Source organism: Chiloscyllium plagiosum, unplaced genomic scaffold, assembly GCF_037043375.1.
Source record: "Chiloscyllium plagiosum isolate Xiang-an unplaced genomic scaffold, Cpla_swu_hap1 HiC_scaffold_14, whole genome shotgun sequence".
Taxonomy (NCBI): domain Eukaryota; kingdom Metazoa; phylum Chordata; class Chondrichthyes; order Orectolobiformes; family Hemiscylliidae; genus Chiloscyllium; species Chiloscyllium plagiosum.
Window position 1 is genome coordinate 38,778,912 of NW_028270152.1, and position 17,797 is coordinate 38,796,708.

Below are 17,797 nucleotides of genomic sequence, written 5' to 3' on the forward strand. Positions count from 1 at the left end.
TCCCTGGATGTATTTCCAGGAATATCCTCCTTCAGCATAGCTGTAATGCTAATCCCTTATCAAAGACGCCACTCCCCCTCCTCTCTTGCCTCTCTTTCTATCCTGGAACATTAAGATGCCAGTCCTGCTCATCCCTGAGCCATGTTTCTGTAATTCCTATGATATCCCAGTCCCATGTTCCTAACCATGCCCTGAGTTCATTTGCCTTCCCTGTTAGGCCCCTTGCATTGAAATAAATGCAGTTTAATTTATCAGTCGTACCTTGTTCTCTGCTTTTTCCCTGCCTGCCCTGTATTTGACTTGCTTCTTTACTCAACTGTACCAGCCTTAGACTGATCTCTTTCCTCACGAGATCTCCTTCATTATCTAACTGACAGAATATAGGTAACTGGACATTTATTTGTGAAATTGAAGTTCCTTCAACTTCATTAACAATCCAGGTAAAGATTTCTGATGTAGGGCACTTACAGATGAAATTATGAAAAGATTCTTGGCATCAGTATTTTGATACAACAGCACCCTCATGAGGCTTTAGAAGGTTGTTGTATCATTATAGACAAAATCGCTGATCTGATGGGTGAGAATGTACTTTTAGAAGTATAGTACATGCCAGCATAAGATTCACAATAAACAAGTGGTATATTAGATATTCAGTACAATTACCTATGGTACAGTGAGAGAAATGCCACACACAATTTCAGTCACATTGATGGGTTAACTCCAGGAAAGGTAAGAAAGGTAGGCAGCTAGTGCAGGAGTCTAGATTAGAGTGGTGCTGGAAAGAGCTAGTGCAGCAGTCTTTTGTGGATATAACCATTTCAAACAGGTATGCTGTTTTGGAAAATGTAAGGGGTGATGGATTCTCAGGGGGATGTAGCATAAACAGCCAAGTTTCTGGTAATGAAACTGGCTCTAATGCAACGAGGGGTACGTTGCGTTCCAAGAGATCAATTGTGTTAGGGGACTCGAGTCTGAGGTACAAACAGACATTTCTGTCGCCAGCAGCAAAGAATCAGAATGGTGTGTTGATTCCCTGGGCCCGGACCAAGGATATCTCAGAGAGGATGCAGAATGTTCTCACGGGGGAGAGGGGCCAGCAAGAGGTCATTGCGGCATGGTGGCTCAGTGGTTAGTACTGCTGCCTCACAGTGCCAGGGAGCTGGGTGCGATTCCAGCCTCGGGCGACTGTGTGGAGTTTGCATATTCTCCCCATGTCTGCATGGTTTGCCTCCGGGTGCTCCGATTTCCTCCCATAATCCAAAGATGTGCAGGTTAGGTGAGTTGGCCATGCTAAATTGCCCATACTGTTCAGGGATGTGTTAAGTGGGGTAAATGTTAAAGTAATACGGTAGGGTAATCGGTCTGGGTGGGATATACTTCAGAGGGTCAGTGTGGACTTGTTGGGCTTAAGGCCTGTTTCCACACTGTAGGGATTCTAAATTGAAGGATAGCTTTTTAATATAAGCTCCACTACAAACAGACTGTATATGTAAATTACTTTCACTCAGGATTCCCATCATCAGGTGCATTCTAATACAAAGCAGCAATGTACTTTGGTTCAAGTTATAATACATACTGTTGGCCGTAAGCCTGTGGTACTCGCAAGATATCTTACCTAACCCTGAGGATGAGGAGACACTGTCTGCAATGGAGCCAGTTTCTGTCTGGTCTGAAGATAGGCCATCCATTAAAGGCAGTGATAATTCTGAAGAAGGAATGGAAGAATCGTATATCCCAGAGTCACGTGGCATTTCGGGCAGGTTCACAGCTGCTGCCATCCGTGGCAGGGGTCTCAGCAGAGAATTGACATCTTGGTGGTCAGAAACATCTGCATCTCCAATGATCCTCAAGTGCTGAACTAGGGTATAAGATACCGAATTAACAGGGGTCACATCTGCAATGGTTTTCAAGTGAAAATCGTGTTCAGTTACTGGTTGCTTGAAAACCACCTCATTCAGGACAAGTCCAGAGTCAACACGAACTGGTCCTTGATGGAGTGGCAGTAAAGGCAGATGTGGCACTAGCTGCTTCTCAAACCAGTCAGGCTCATGCTCAATAAGTTGCTTCATATTAGAAATAGCGATATACAACGATCGTCCAGATTTAGTTCTGAAATAGTTGCTTTTGCGAATGTTCACTTCACGTGGGTCCCGGTCTGGGTGGCTGTGATCTCGAGCATGTAAGTGAGAATACAGCTGAGGGAAATGGTCCATCAGTTTGTATTTGCATGCCAAATCTAAGACACCAGGAATGTCTGCTTCACAGGAGTAGTCAAAATAGACGGCGATGAATTTTGAGGGATTGCTCGTGTTTAGTCGTGCTTGGCGTAGTCTCTCTGCTATCATAGAAACAGCAACAATAAAAAGTTCTCCTTGCCCACCGTCGCTAGTGTTGCCTTTACGCTTACGATGTTTCTTTTCTACAAAGAACTTCATTCCCTTTGAACAAATAATGATGATATAATGGGACTCCATGATCTGCTGACTGAGCCAGTCCATTTGCCCTTCCTTACAGATTTCCAAATGTTCCCATATATCCAAGGCAACCTATTTGAAACAAAACAAAAAGAATCTCAATTTTTTTTTGTAGCTGATAGAACAGCCTTCTCATCAGCACAGTGGTTTTCTCAATAATGAAGAAGTCACGTGATTTTTTTTCCCCTAATATTGGCTTCTTCCCTGCATTATAATAACATTGCAAGTGAGGTTAATGCAATTCCATTCTCTCCAAACAAAGTCACATGAGTTCATTTCCCTTTCCTTCTAATCAACAGCATAACGATGGTATACAGACCACGATTAATAGCTAGCTATTTTAAAAGGGCAAATTACTGTTCAGCATTAAACCTGATCTATATATTCAGGCTAAAGGATGTCAACATGGGTGACAAAGCACGTTAATAAATGTGCTATCTTTCAAAGTAAAGCAAGAAAGATAGTTGGAGGAGGTATAACTGCAAATGCTGGAGATCTGAACCAAGAACAGAAATTACTGGAGAAAGCTCAGGGGTTCTGGCAGTATTTGTGGAGAAAAAAATGTTTTGAGTCCCGTGACTGTTCAACAGAACTGAAAGCAGCTGGGAAGTGCTGGTACTTATGCCGATGATAGGGTCTGGAGTTGTTTTGGGGTTGTGAAGGTTGTGTGTGTGTGTGTGTGTGTGTGTGTGTGTGTGTGTGTGTGTGTGTGTGTGTGTGTGTGTGTGTGTGTGTGTGTGTGTGAGAGAGAGAGAGAGAGAGAGAGAGAGAGAGAGAGAGAGTGCAAGAGAGAATGAACGAGAGAAATTACAGGAGAAACAGACAAAGGGATTACTGATAAACCAGGTCAGAAATTACACAATGTTAGGTTTGTTTGAAATCACTAGCTTTCAGAGTCCAGCTCCTTCGTCTGATGTTGTGAGACTAGATCTGTCGAAGGAGCTATGTTCCAAAAGCTTGTGATTTCAAATAAACCTGGTGGACTATAACCTGGTATTGTGAGATTTCTGACTTTGTCCACCCCAGTCCAACATCAGTACCTGCACATCAAGATAAACCAGGAGAGAGATAAATGCTGAATGAGTGCTACCAGGAAATGTAAATACTTGAAAATGAGTAGGCTGTGCTGGGAACAACCTATACAGAACAGGAACTGGGGAAATGAGAATGGGTAATGAACAATGAGCAGGGTGTTCATTCTCCAAATTTGTTAAACTCGATATTGAATCCTGATGGCGCAAGGTACGTAGGCAAAAGATGAAGTGTTGCTCCTCCAGCTTGCACTGAAGCACTGCAGAGGCCTGAAACACAAGTATTAATAAGAGAATACAGTGGTGTGTTGAAGTGGAAGGCAACTGGAAGCTCGGGGACATTTTTAAAAGACTAACCAGAGATGTTCTGCAAAGCAGTCTGCATTTTGTCTCCCCATCATAGAGGAGGTCACATCGAGAGCAGTAAACACAAAAACTAGTATGTATGAAGTTTGGAAACCAGAAATAATTAGAGGCTACACATTGTCATGTTGAGATACATAAAAACGCAATGTTATGACCACTTCTTTCTGGATTCAAGTGGTATTTTTGATTGGGCTCCAGGTCAGTTAGTTATTACTTGCTGAGAAGTGTGTGCTACAATAAAATGATAGTAGATTTTGCCTGATTGAAACAGTAATTACTCAAGGCTAGATGATAACATGTTGCGGCAAGCAAGCAGATATTATATTTATGCTAATAACCTTGGAGGGAGAGAAAGTTGCTGCATAAAATTAGAGATAACACAAAAAAAATGAAGGGGAGTCCAAAAAACACACACTGTCACTCAATCTCAGGTGTATTTTTTTAAAAAAATTAGATTGTCAGGTTTTGTTGAAACTGTTGGCGTGTTTATATTGTTTAAAACAAAGTATAAGGATAGACATCTCCAAATTTAGGAGTCACTTAAAAGGAATATTCAGATGTTGAACCTGTAATAAGCCATATTTAAATGCTGCATGATTTATATTCCCCTGCAAGGACACACCACATAATGGAAAAGTTAAAACAAATCTCATGCAGTGTGCATCAATTCAATTAGGCATGTTCTGTAAACATTGTTACGCCCGTAAATAAGAAAAGTACACCTTAAAAAAACACTAACTGAGCCAGTGATCATCGTGAATTTTGTTTCACTAGCGTGTGTAGCACAAACTATTTCAATATTAGTAACCTCAAATTTCTACCAATATAGTTCAAAACATGTCTTAAAATTTTATTACAATTTGTCAAATTTCCAATGGTGATACTAATATTGCATGAGGGGATGTGGTATCTTATGACAGAAAGAATGATAAACCATGTAAAGTCCAAAGGTATGTCACTTAAAGTCACAAGCGTCTCTTCCACTCAGTAAACAATGGTTCACATGCGTCAAATAAGAATCTATTGTTGGTGCTAGATGGTTCGATGCAGAAGACTCAATGAAGGCAACTTGCATTGATTATAATGCTTTAATTACAGTAAAATGTCCCAAGATGCTTCACCAGAGCATTAGCAATATTGTTTCAAAGCTATGTCAGGAGAAATAGGAATTGGTGATTAAATGCTTCAAAGAGGTAGGTTGTAAAGATGCCAGTTTCATAAAATGTCTTCAAAATGAAGGCACCACTTCAAAAACAGATTGAAACATTTTCACAGTATAAACTGCAGCAGGCGTTTAATGATTCTGACACTTACTTTTACGAGAATTCCTGCCAATAGTTTTCCAAGTAATTAATGCAGGGAAAAGAAACTTACCTCACAGCCACAGAAGTCCTGGAGAAAAAATGCAAAGCACTGAACGACACTGAGGTGTTTCTGACAGTCTTTACTGGAATAACAAATGAAAACTTTTGGTTTGGACCTCGGTGATGGAGATGATTCAGAATTCTCCTCATCTAGTTCCGAATACACTGGATCTAAGAGATGAACAGAATAGTGATCTTCCTAAGGGTGCTGCTCAATCCAAACATAACACCTCATTCACACACCAAAGTACCCTTGGCCTATACAGCACTACAAGACCTGATTTTCAAACATGCCAACTCTTTTAAGGTTGTCAAAGCATCATACTCTAATGTACCAGAACATGAACAAAACAAGCATGTCAGATGCTTTTAAAATAATTATCAATTTAAAAGCCAAGCACACTTGAATGAAATGGCTACATTAATTCGAAAACAGATTGCATTCATTAAACAAGGGGCTTGAAAAGTTAGAAATAAGCAAGCATTTTTGCCATAGGAAACCATAGATCTGAGACACACTTTCAGATAAGGAGAACTCCTGACCAGCCCCTGAATGACATGGGCAAGGTTGGTATTGCACACACAGCAACCTCATCATGACACATCTCGGGGTCACTTAGAATACAGTTCACCACATCAATGCTGTAATTTGGAGCACATCAACACCTTTCATTTCAATGCTGTTGCTAGACAACTTCCATGAGATTGGTATCGGTCCTGGCAGATTTGGATACAGGGTTGACTTTAGGGGCTCTTAATTTCATCTTAGCATCCACCTACTTTGCTCTTATTTCAATTGTCACTGTATCTCTGCCGTGCCTTCCCTTCCACACATTGTCACATTATTCAGAACATTTAACCCCACAGTACTTCTATCTTGCTTTGCCTTTTAGTGCAGACAAAGGGGTAACCTGCCATGGTTACTTGCAGTAGTCAGTTAAGCAATGAACAGGATGCTGGACAATACGAACTCTGTCAATGTCATATTTACACTATGTGCCACATTTACATCTTATACAGCAAACACTGAATGTGCTTCAACCAAATGGCAATGTCTCAAAGTTAAAGGGGACTGTCATCAATCAGGAGGTCCCATCAACCAGTGAAAGGTATTATCTAATCTCACACCCAGGACTTGAATATGGTTAATCAGCTGCTTGGAGTAGTCTGGGTTGGGGATTTCATCTCGTTACAGTCCATGGAGTGGGCCATGGGCAGTCCTGCAGGTTCAGTGCAACTTGGCTAGGGATCAGCAGTAAGTTAGTCAGGACGCTGCACAAAGATAGGGGGATGGGAACCAAATGTGCAGGTTAGTGAACAGTAATGAGGTATTAACTAAAGTCGAGAGCGTGTTGCTGGGAAAGCACAGCAGGTTGGGCAGCATCCAAGGAGCAGGAGAATTGATGTTTTGTGCATAAGCCCTTCATCAAGAATGAGGCTTGAAGGCCGCGACTGAGAGATAAATGGGAGGGAGGTGGGGTGGGGGGTGGGGGGAAGTAACTGAGAAAGCCATAAGTGGATGAAGGTGATGGAGAGGGTGATAGGTCAAAGGGAGGAGTGATGGACAGGTCTGGAGGGTGGAGGCTTGGGACTGGGATAATGTCAGGTGAGGGGAAATGAGGAAGCTGTTGAAATCCACATTCATCCATGTGGTTGCAGGGTCCCAAGGTGGAATATGAGGCATTCTTCCTCCAGGCGTCGGGTGGTAACGGTTTGGCAATGGAAGTGGCCCAGGACCTGCATGTCCTTAAAGTGGGAGGGGAAGTGGAAGTGTTCAGCCACAGACCGGTGAGATTGGTGGGTGTGGGTATCCCTGAGATGATCTCTGAAACAATCCGCAAGAAGGCATCCTGCCTCCCTGATGCACAGGAGACCATATCAGGTGCAATGGATGCAGCAGATGACATCAGTAGAGATACAGGTAAATTTTTGACGAATGTGAAAGAATCACTTGGAGCCTTGGATGGAAGTGATTGGAATGGTATGGGCACAGGTTTTGCACTTCCTGCCGTGACAGGGAAAGGTGCCAAGAGTGGGGTATGGGCCCGTGGGGGCATGGACCTGACGAGGGAGTCGCGAAGGGAATGGTCTCACCGGAATGCTGATAAAGGGTGGGGAGGGAAATATATCTCTGGTGGAGGGGTCCATTTGGAGGTGGTGGAAATGGCGGAGAATGATGCAATATATGCGGAGGTTGGAGGGGTGCAAAGTGAGAACCGGGGTGGGGGAGGGTTCTGTCCTTCTTGCGTTGGAAGGGGTGGGGTTCAAGGGCGGTGGTGCATGAAGTGGAGGAGATGCGCTGGCGAACATCGTCAACCATGTGGGAAAGGAAGTTGCGATCATGGAAGGAGGAGGCCACCTGGGACTTCTGAGGTGGAATTGGTCATCCTGGGAACAGATGCGGCAGAGGCGGAGGAATTGGTAATAAGGGATGACATTTTTACAGGAGTTAGGGTGGTTGGAGGTGCAGTCTAGATAGCTGTGGGAGTCGGTGGGTTGTAGTAGATAAGTCTGTGGTTAGTCGGTCATTGGAGATAATGAAGGAGAGGTCCAGAAAGAGTAAGGAGGTGTCAGAGATGGTCCAGGTGAAGGTATTGGTATATTTATATTTAAGATACATTTCCCTCCTTACCCCAATCAGCATTCTGGAGAGACCATTCCCTCCGCGACTCGCTCATCAGATCCATGCCCCCACTAGCCCACACCCCACTCCTGGCACCTTTCCCTGCCACCTCAGGAAGTGTCGAAAGTGTGATGCTGGAAAAGCACAGGCAGTCAGGCAGCATCCGAGGAGCAGGAAAATCAACGTTTCGGGCATAAGCCCTTCATTAGGCGAAACATCAATTCTCCTGCTCCTCGGATGCTGCCTGACCTGCTGTGCTTTTCCAGCACCCCACTCTCGACTGTGATCTCCAGCATCTGCAGTCCTCACTTTCTCCACTGCAGGAAGTGCAAAATCCATGCCCACACAACTCCCCTCACCTCCATCCAAGGTCCCAAAGGATCCTTCCTCATCCATCAGAAATTTACCTGCACCTCTACCAATATCATCTACTGCATCCGTTGCACCCGGTGTGGTCTCCTCTACATCGGGGAGACAGGACGCCTACTTCCAGATCGTTTCAGAGAACATCTCGGGGACACCCGCACCCATCAACCCCACCCACCGTCCCATGGCTGAACACTTCAACTCCTCCTCCCACTCGGTCAAGGACATGCAGGTCCTGGGCCTCCTCTACTGTCAAACCACCTGACGCCTGGAGGAAAAACGCCTCATATTCTGCCTTGGGACCCTGCAACCACACGGGATATATGTGAATTTCAACAGCTTCCTAATTTCCCCTCACCTGACATTATCCCAGTCCAAATCCTCCAACACCGCACCGCCCTCTGGATCTGTCCATCACTTCGCCCTCTGACCTATCACCTTCTCCCCCCCTTCATCTACCTATGGCTTTTTCAGATACCTTCCCCCCAACCCCACACCCTTCCATTTATCTCTCAGCCCCAGCCCACAAACCTCATTCCTGATGAAGGGTTTATGCCTAAAACATCGATTCTCCTGCACTTTGGATGCTGCCTGACCTGCTGTGCTTTCCCGGCAACACTCAACTCTGCTCTCAACACCTGCAGTCCTCATGTTTTCCTAGGTAGTAACTAAAGCCTGTAAGGAACTAGCTCATGAAGTTAGCGTCACTCAGGGGAAGAGTAGGCAGTGAGTTATTGATGAATGGAAAGGGACTGGTAGTCTGAGGTGCCGTTGTTTTAATGCTCGTGTAGTCGGTATAGCAGGTGAACCTAGGGCTTGGAGTGTGATTTTATTGCTATTACTGAGACTTGGTTGAAGGAAGGGCATGATTGGCAACTAAATATCCCAGGATATAGATGCTTCAGGCTGGATAGAGAGGAAGGTAAAAGGGATGGATGAGTTGCATTACTGGTCAAAGAGGATATCAGAGCTGTGCTGAAGGAGGGCACCATTAAAGACTCGAGCAGTGAGGCAATGTGGGCAGAGCTCAGAAATAGGAAGGGTGTGGTAACAAGGTTGGGGCTGTACTACAGGCTTCCTAAGAGCAAGCATGAGATAGAGGTACAAATATGTTGACAGATTATAGAAAGATGTAAGTGCAACAAGGTGGGAGTGATAGGAGATTTTAATTATCCCAACATTGACTGGGATTCACTTAGTGTTAGAGGTCGAGCAGAATTTATAAGGAGCATCCAGGAGATTTTCTGGAGCAGTATGTAAATAGTCTAACTCGGGAAGGGGCCATACTGATCCTGGTATTTGGAGATGAGCCCAGCCAGGTGGTTGAAATTTCAGTAGGGGATTACTTTGGGAATAGTGGTCACAATTCCGTAAGTTTTAGAATACTCATGGTCAAAGACAAGAATGGTCCTAAAGGAACAGCGCTAAATTGGGGAAGGCCAACTATGCTAAAGTTTGGCAGGAGCTGGGGAATGTCAGTTGGGAGCAGCTGTTTGAAGGCAAATCCACATTTGATATGTGGGAGGCTTTTAAAGAGAAGGTGATTAGAGTGCAGGACAGGTGTGTTCCTTTGAAAATGAGGGATCGAAATGGCAAGGTTAGGGAACCATGGATGACAGGTGAAATTGTGAAACTAGCTAAGAGGAAAAAGGAAACATACCTAAGGTCTAGGTGACTGAAGACAGATGAAGCTTTGGAAGAATATTGGGAATGTAGGACCAAGATGAAACGAGGAATTCAGAGGGCTAAAGGGGGTCATGAGATATCTTTAGCAAACAGGGTTAAGGAAAACCCCAAAGCCTTTTATTCATACATAAGGAGCAAGAGGGTAACTAGGGAAAGGGTTAGCCCACTCAAGGACAAAGGAGGAAAGTTATGCGTGGAGTCAGAGAAAATGGATGAGATTCTTAATGAGTACTTTGCATCTGTATTCACTGAGGAGAGGGACATGATGGATGTTGAGATTAAGGATTTTGATTACTCTAGGTCAAGTCAGCATAAGGAGGAAGGAAATGTTGAGTATTTTAAAAGACATTGAAGTGGACGAGTCCCCAGGTCCGGATGGGATCTATCCCAGGTTACTGAGGGGACCTAACAGATATCTTTGCAGCATTCTTGAATACAGATGTGGTCCCGGAGGACTGGAGAATTGCTAATGTTGTTCCCTTGTTGAAGAAGGGTAGCAAGGATACTCCAGGTAATTATAAACCGGTGAGCCAGACGACAGTGGTAGGGAAGCTGCTGGTGAAGATACTGAGGGATAGGATCGATTCCCATTTGGAAGAAAATGGGCTTATCAGTGATAGGTAACATGGTTTTGAACAGGGAAGCTCATATCTTACCAATTAACTAGAAATCTTTGAGGAAGTGACAAAATTAATTGATGAGTCAAGATGTCATATAAATGGACTTCAGTAAGGTGGTTGATAAGGTTCCTCGTGGTAGGCTGATGGAGAAAGTGAAGTCGCATGTGGTCCAGGGTGTACTAGCTAGATGGATGAAGAACTGACTGGGCAACAGAAATACTCAACCAATGTTATTTAAAGCAGACTAATGGATAGTTAATTTCATATGTTGTTTTAAACCACATTGTAACTGGATTGCCATGTTAGCTGATGCTTTCTGTTTCTGATTGCTGTTAGGTAAGGACTTAACTATATCTAAGTATTAGAATATGTCCTCCATATTGAAGTTAAATCCAACCAGGGAAAGGGAGAACGTTTATAGTCAGAGTCATGCAGCTTGGAAACAGACCCTTCGGTCCAATTTGTCCACGCCGCACAGACATCCCAATGTGACCTAGTCCCACAGCTAGCATTTGGCCCATTTCCCTCTAAACCCTTCCAATTTATACACCCATCCAGATGCTTCTTAAATGTTGTAATTCTACCAGCCTCTACCACTTCCTCTGGTAGCTCATTCCATACACGCACCATTATTTTTGTGAAAACGTTATCCCTCAGGTCCATTTTAAATCTTTTCCCTCTCACCTTCAACCTATGCCCTCTAGTTTTTGACTCCCCTATCCTTGGGAAAAGACCTTGGCTATTTACTCTACCCATGCCCCTCATGATTTTATAAACATCTACAAGGTCACCCCTCATCCTTCGATGCCCCAGGGAAAAAAGCCCCAGCCTATTCAGCCTCTCGCTATGACTCAAACTCTCCAGTCACAGCAACTTCCTTGTAAATCATTTCTGCACCTTCTCAAATTTAACAACTTAATTCCTATAGAAAGGCGACACGAATTGTATGCAGTATTCTAAAACTGGCCTGAACAATGCCCCGTACAGCCACAACATGATGTCTCCACTCCTAATCTTAATGCTCTGATCAATGAAGGCAAACATGCCTTCTTCACCACCCTGTCTATCTGTGACTCCAGTCTCAGGTGCTTGTACCCCACGTTCAGGCCCATACCATTAATTGTATAAGTCCTATCCAGGTTTGCCTTACCATTTTATGACAAGAAAAATTAGTTTTATATAAACTGCAACAGGAAGGGACATTCCAATCACTATGGAGTTAATACAGAACTGTATAATGACTCCACTTTTGTTCCTGGTGGTCCTGGAAGATGGTATCAGTGTCTGGTTTTAACAAACATACTCTGCACAGCTTTGAAAAGGAAAGCCCCAGATTTTCAAAGTACATGCGAAATCCCACAGCAATCCATAAAAGGTAACCTAATCTCCACTCCTCCCTGTTACTTTTCTGTTGACAAATAATCACAAACAAAATTGCAAACAATTTCTTACTTTGCTGTTTCTTACAGCAGACCACTGTGAGGAGAGTGATGATCGCAGACACTATCACTAACGGAACAGTAATGGCAATTGCTCGGATCGGACCAGCCCACGGGTAATGCACTGATGGAAGAATAGGAAGAAACATATTAGTTTACTGAACATAAAACATAATCTAAAAGCAGGCTAGAGGTGCCAAAGGATGCGGTTCCATCAGTTTTCAGATGTTTTGAAGCTGATATCTATGTTCTATTGCCATCTACAAGATAAATTCAAAGCTACATTTTTCACAGCAAAGTTGAACGCTTATGATTAAGTTCTTCATTTTTGGAAAATAGTTTATTTTTCATAAACTAGATTGAGGTTCCTTTGATAGCTCAATGAATTGTTTTGATGAGTATTTGAACCAGATCTGTTAAGAAGGTTGATTGATTGATTCCCATTCTGGGTTAAAATGCTGATTCCAGTAAGAATATCAGTAAGCTCGATGTTATTGTCAGCTGCATCCATGGACAAGCACAACAATACTGTGGTGCGTCACTGCACCTTCCTGGAAGAAAGGCAGTTCTGCCCATAAAACCACACTGCAGCGTGGAGTGTCGGGTTAGTCAAATCCGCAGTCAGTCCATCTCCACCCATTGTAAAGTCTAGCAGACATTGCAAACTGAACAGTAACCTTTGAGTCTATCGCTCCACTGCACCAGAGGATGAGATTTCTTTAAAAGTCATTCATGGAATGTGGGAGCCACTGGATGGATTAGCATTTATCACCCATCCCTAACCCAGAATGCAGTTAAGTGTCAACTACATTGCTAGGAGTCTGGAGTCACACATAAACCACAGCAGAGCGTGGATGGTGGATTTCCTCCTCTAAAAGGGCAATAGTGAACCGATTTTTTTATGTATGAGAGTCAACATTCTTATAGTTACCATTACAATTGTTTTAATTCCAGATTTTTAATGAATTCAAAATTCACTCTCTGCCATTGTAGCATCGAATCCTGGTCACCAGAACAGCAACTTGAGGTTCTGGTTTGCTAATCTGGTGACATCAGTACTTTGCCACTGCTTCCCTATCAGTATGTTCAATCCTTGCGGTGAGGCCTACATCCATCAAAGTCTGACACCAGGTGGAGAGTATTACTCCCTGCTTTACAGTTGTAATTGACTCCTGTTTACAGAAGTGACTTTGGTCAATTTTTTTGCAGGAAGGAGAAACTACTACAATCTATGGAAGATATTGGCTCAAATTAGCCAACTCCACATTAGTCTCCATTACTTCATACTTCATAGATGCTGCAAATGAAATGTACGCAGAACTGCTGCCATCAGAGGTGTCAACTGACAAGATCACTTTTGCTGATGTCACTGATGCCATCTGCACAGTGGCATCCTGGCATTAGCAACAGGTTTTCTGCATCAATAAAGGGATTCTCGTTAACATCAAGATCACCCTTAGTCATTTTTCCTTTTACTATTGAGGAAGTTACTGATATTAAGATTTTACGTCTAATTATTACAAGGACCAGGTACAAAAGGAACCTGCATCCATGATGTTTAGCTTAAAGGAAGTTGGGGTGGACAGGGAAAACATTGCTGTTTCAAAATGTGTGTCACATATCAACAATGGATATTCCTAGTAATGGAAACATGCATGCCATAATACCTAAAGACCAAATATCCAAAGCAAGGAAATGCTTATATTAATCATCTTCTGTTTGCTCATCACATCACTCAAAAATTTGCTTCCTTACAAAGCTAGAATGTTGAATTAAATTTTGTAGAATTTGTGGAAAACTCAACCAGACAAAATGGCAATAAAGTTCAAAAGCTGCCAACATTAATTTATAACTCACCAGGTCATTCTTTGATTCTGTAAGGTAATTTTAATCTCCTCCCTTAAGATGTTTTTTACAGCTATACAAATAAATCATTTGTTAATAATTTCTGGATATATTTGAGGTTAAACATACAGATACAGGGTGTGCCCATTGCCACTAGGGTCCTACCTGAAAAGGATCAAGCCTACCTGGTCTCACTGTGAAATTGACTTGTTTCCCAGTGGTATTACTAGAATCCGTCACCTAAAGAAAAAAGATACAAGAAGATCTTCAATTGTCATGAGTTGCAAAAATGTGCAAGGCTACAAAGAACAATTAAAAGAAAGTGCTTTGTTTTAAGTTGACTAACTATAAATGAATTATTATAAAATCTCTTTTTTCCAGGTCTCTATATATAGACAACGCTTAATGCTTCAGTTTGGGCTCCCTCTTGGGTCATATTGGAACAAATAAAACTTGGGATGAGAATCACTATTTCCAAACCACTTATCAAAAGGGAAATAGAGCAAAATGATACTCTTGGCGCAAATCCAGCAGATTTGCTGTTGATAGTCTGTGGAAGTTAATGTTTCTGATAAATATTTGGCCCAGAAATTCCTGCAACAGTGAGAGTGGCAACGTATATCATAAATTTAATCAGACAGTGTTCTGATTTTGCTGTCGATAATTTGCTTATATTTTCCTGAACTTCTTGTTTGTACATGCCCCAAAAGGCATAATAGCAAAGCAGGTATTATTTTCTCTGCAAGTACGTTAAGCAGGATGTGAACATAAATACTTAAAACTGGCTTTATAAGTTGTTCAGGTATGACACTCACCTAAAACTCACCATTGGCAGCACGCCTACAGCATTAATTTTTTAATTCAAGTGGCAACAAAATGAAAGCTAGTGATGGTGCAGCAAAACTGGAATTTCATTTTTTCATGAGGGGAACGGGGGCATTCCTTCCTAGTGTTTTTGGTGAGGTTTAACAGTGGATCAACAGAAACACTTCACAAAGATAAGGAATCCCATAAGCAATGGCTTTATTATTTACTCCATAATTTCCTCTTTGTTCTGCACTGTACAAGACTCCTTTTATTTAGATATGCCACTATAACTGTACACAAAGAAAATCTGGGCCATTGAGTCATAAAAGATAATGATAGAAGAGAGTAAGTTTGGCTTTATAAGTATTGTGTGTCTTGTATATGTGGCATACAAGAAACGCACAAAATAATAACTAGGATGTAATAATCTCATGGAGCCTACAGCTGCAACTTGTTTGCAAGCAGATGGGGACAAACTATATTGCAAAGGCTTTACGCAGAAATCAAAGTCTCATTTGAAAGAATGAAATTTGAACCAAGTTGTTTTGCCAATAAGAATTTGAAATGGAGGTTAAGATTTAAGAGATAAAAAATTAAAGCAAGCAGCCAAAGCATAAAGCTATTAAATGCTCACTCATATTGCTGGGAACCTATCTCATCCTACTCCCCTTATGTGGAGACATTTGAGTGGTCCCCCACTGAGATCAGACCAGATGTTGTGCTCTACCTCATGGAGAAACGCTGAAGTCTTCTGTGGTCAATTTGAGACAACAATGTGCATTTGTATAGCACCTTCAACACTGTAGAAGGGGGGTCTCTCAGGAGCACTATTAAACAAGAATTGACATTGAACTACAATAGGAAGGCATTAGGGTAAATGGCCAAACATTTGGTCAAAAGGATAGGTTTTGATGAATGTACCAAGGAAAAGTGAGAGTTGGAGATGCAGAGAGGAAGTGAGAGAGAATTCCAGAGTTCAGGACCAAGTGAAGTGAAGGCCCTGTCACCAGTGATGGAGTAAAGAAAATCAATGTGCGCACAACACCTGAATTGAAGGAATGCAGATATCGGAGGGTTGTAAGGCTGGACTGATAAGATAATAAAGTAACATTGGAAGCAGAATTCGAAAAATACCTGAATGTGAAAGAATCATACCTCAATGCTGTAAGTGCCTGGGTAAAGGTCATGAAAAATGTAACTCACTATGGTCATATTACTGTCCTATGGGAAGAAATTAAAATTTTCAATGAATCTTTAAACAACATCCTGACAGAATTTAAAGCTTCATGAATATTATGGTTCAACAATTACTTACACAGACATAATTATGAAAATGGGCTTAAAAGATACTTAGCATCAAGCCTGAGAGTCACCAACTTTTGTTTGTTCATGCCTCATTTTAACACTTTAAACATAGTACCATAGGTCTCAGAGCCTTAAAATGTGAAGTGTGTGTCATCTTATCTAATAAATACTATGCAGAGTAACTGATGGTATAAGTAACAACTGCGTCACTCTAATATCCACATGGCAGCCAGCACACACAGCAGCCATTCTTCCTTGCTGAGGAAATGCAATGAGGTTGTTTACAACATGCACTAATTAATAAAAAGAATGTAAAGCCTCATAAAAAAACATTCAAGGAGCAGCCATGAGGCATTATAAATCCTAAACACATCTTCCTGATTTCCTCAAAAATGATAAATACCATTGTTAGTGGCTAGGAATTGAAGCAGATCAGTAAGTAACTGGCCTGTCTCTGAGCAGGGAGACCCCAGGTTCAAATCCCCCTCCAGGACTTGTTGATAGGGAAGAGCCCAGTCACTAGCATGGTCCCCATGCCAGATAAATGAAGAAGGTTAATGGCAGGAATGGCATCCAGCTGCAAAACCACCCAGCAAATCCAAACAAATATTCCCACTGATTATCAAGGTGATCAACCAGCATTGTGTGACTCATTGAATCTATAATTTATATAGATTCTGATTTTTTTGTTAAAACTGGTTTTAAATATTTGTGTTTAGAACCAGTCAAACAATCCAGCAAAACCTACAAGTTGATTTAGAATCATCCAATGCTTACAAGTGTGGAAGCAGGCCATACAGTCCATGCCAACCCTCCAATCAGCATCCCATCCAGACCCACTCCACTACCCTGTCCCTGTCTATCCCTGATTTAATGTCTTTAATTTACATAAAAGAATCTTCCAATACATCATACTGCAGGGAAACAACTGATTTCAAAGAGAGAAAACTTACAGGACACAACTTGAGCCCAAAGATATACATCTCCCATTACACACCAACTATAAAAGATTTAAAAGTTAAAGCAATTCTCCCAATCTCCCAAAAAGTACATACCAGCTAAAAGAGGTTATGAAGGCTGAGGGATTGGGAAAGTACTATATACAGTAAATATCAAGTGGACTGAATAAAATGACTGTTTTGGACACCTGGCACGATCAAAGGTTTGGGGATCAAGTTGCCCATTCTTTATCTTTACCCAGCTTTATAATTAGAACACAGTAAGTACATTATTATGTTGCACAGGTCTCCAATTTGCTTACCACAAATATAGTCTTGTCCTTGTGGAAACCAGTATTCACCATTTTACAGCGTATGTGATAGGCTTTAAACCCAAAAATAGAAGGAGCCAAGTCAAAGGTTACATTTAAATTTGTAGACTGGTACGGTTGGTTGATATCCAGATTCTTTGGAGACCAGTCTGTTTGTAAATGCGAAACAAAATAAAAAAATAAAATTAACTAATATAAGTCACTAACCTGGAAGAAGTAAAGCACATTTTTTGCAAGTTACGTTTGGTCAGGATTTTGCAGTTAGAGGGAAGGAAACAGAACTAGCCTTTCATCACATTAATATCTACCCTCAGACTTTCTATGGGATTCTGCAATGGAACTTAGTCTGATCAGACAAACAAGAACATGAGGTATTTGTGCAAGGGATCTGGGTAGGACCTTTGTGAACCAGATAAACAGCTGTGTATTTCCTTAACAAATTAGATTTAAAATTCCTTTAGAAGTAATCTGCACTTCAAAATTTAACTGAGTACCAAGTCTTATACAGAATACAAAAGAAAGGGAGCATAAAGAGTCAGAAAAAGAAAGTTTTTAAAAGTCACAATTGCAGATTTAACCCCTTAGCAATACATAAATGTGA

The 17,797-nt window shown here is 41.8% G+C and overlaps 1 protein-coding gene across 1 annotated transcript in view; it reads right to left on the bottom strand.

Annotated features, from left to right (window-relative positions):
• The window catches only part of il17rd (interleukin 17 receptor D), a 105,655-nt gene that overhangs the window by 11,908 nt on the left and 75,950 nt on the right, over positions 1-17,797 (bottom strand). The window contains exons 6-11 of the mRNA XM_043708113.2: positions 17,188-17,345; positions 15,777-15,842; positions 14,000-14,054; positions 11,983-12,093; positions 5,246-5,406; positions 1,616-2,546 (exon numbers count right to left, since the gene is read on the bottom strand). Coding sequence (XP_043564048.1) covers positions 1,616-2,546; positions 5,246-5,406; positions 11,983-12,093; positions 14,000-14,054; positions 15,777-15,842; positions 17,188-17,345 — 1,482 coding nt within the window. The remainder of the gene's footprint in view (positions 1-1,615; positions 2,547-5,245; positions 5,407-11,982; positions 12,094-13,999; positions 14,055-15,776; positions 15,843-17,187; positions 17,346-17,797) is intronic.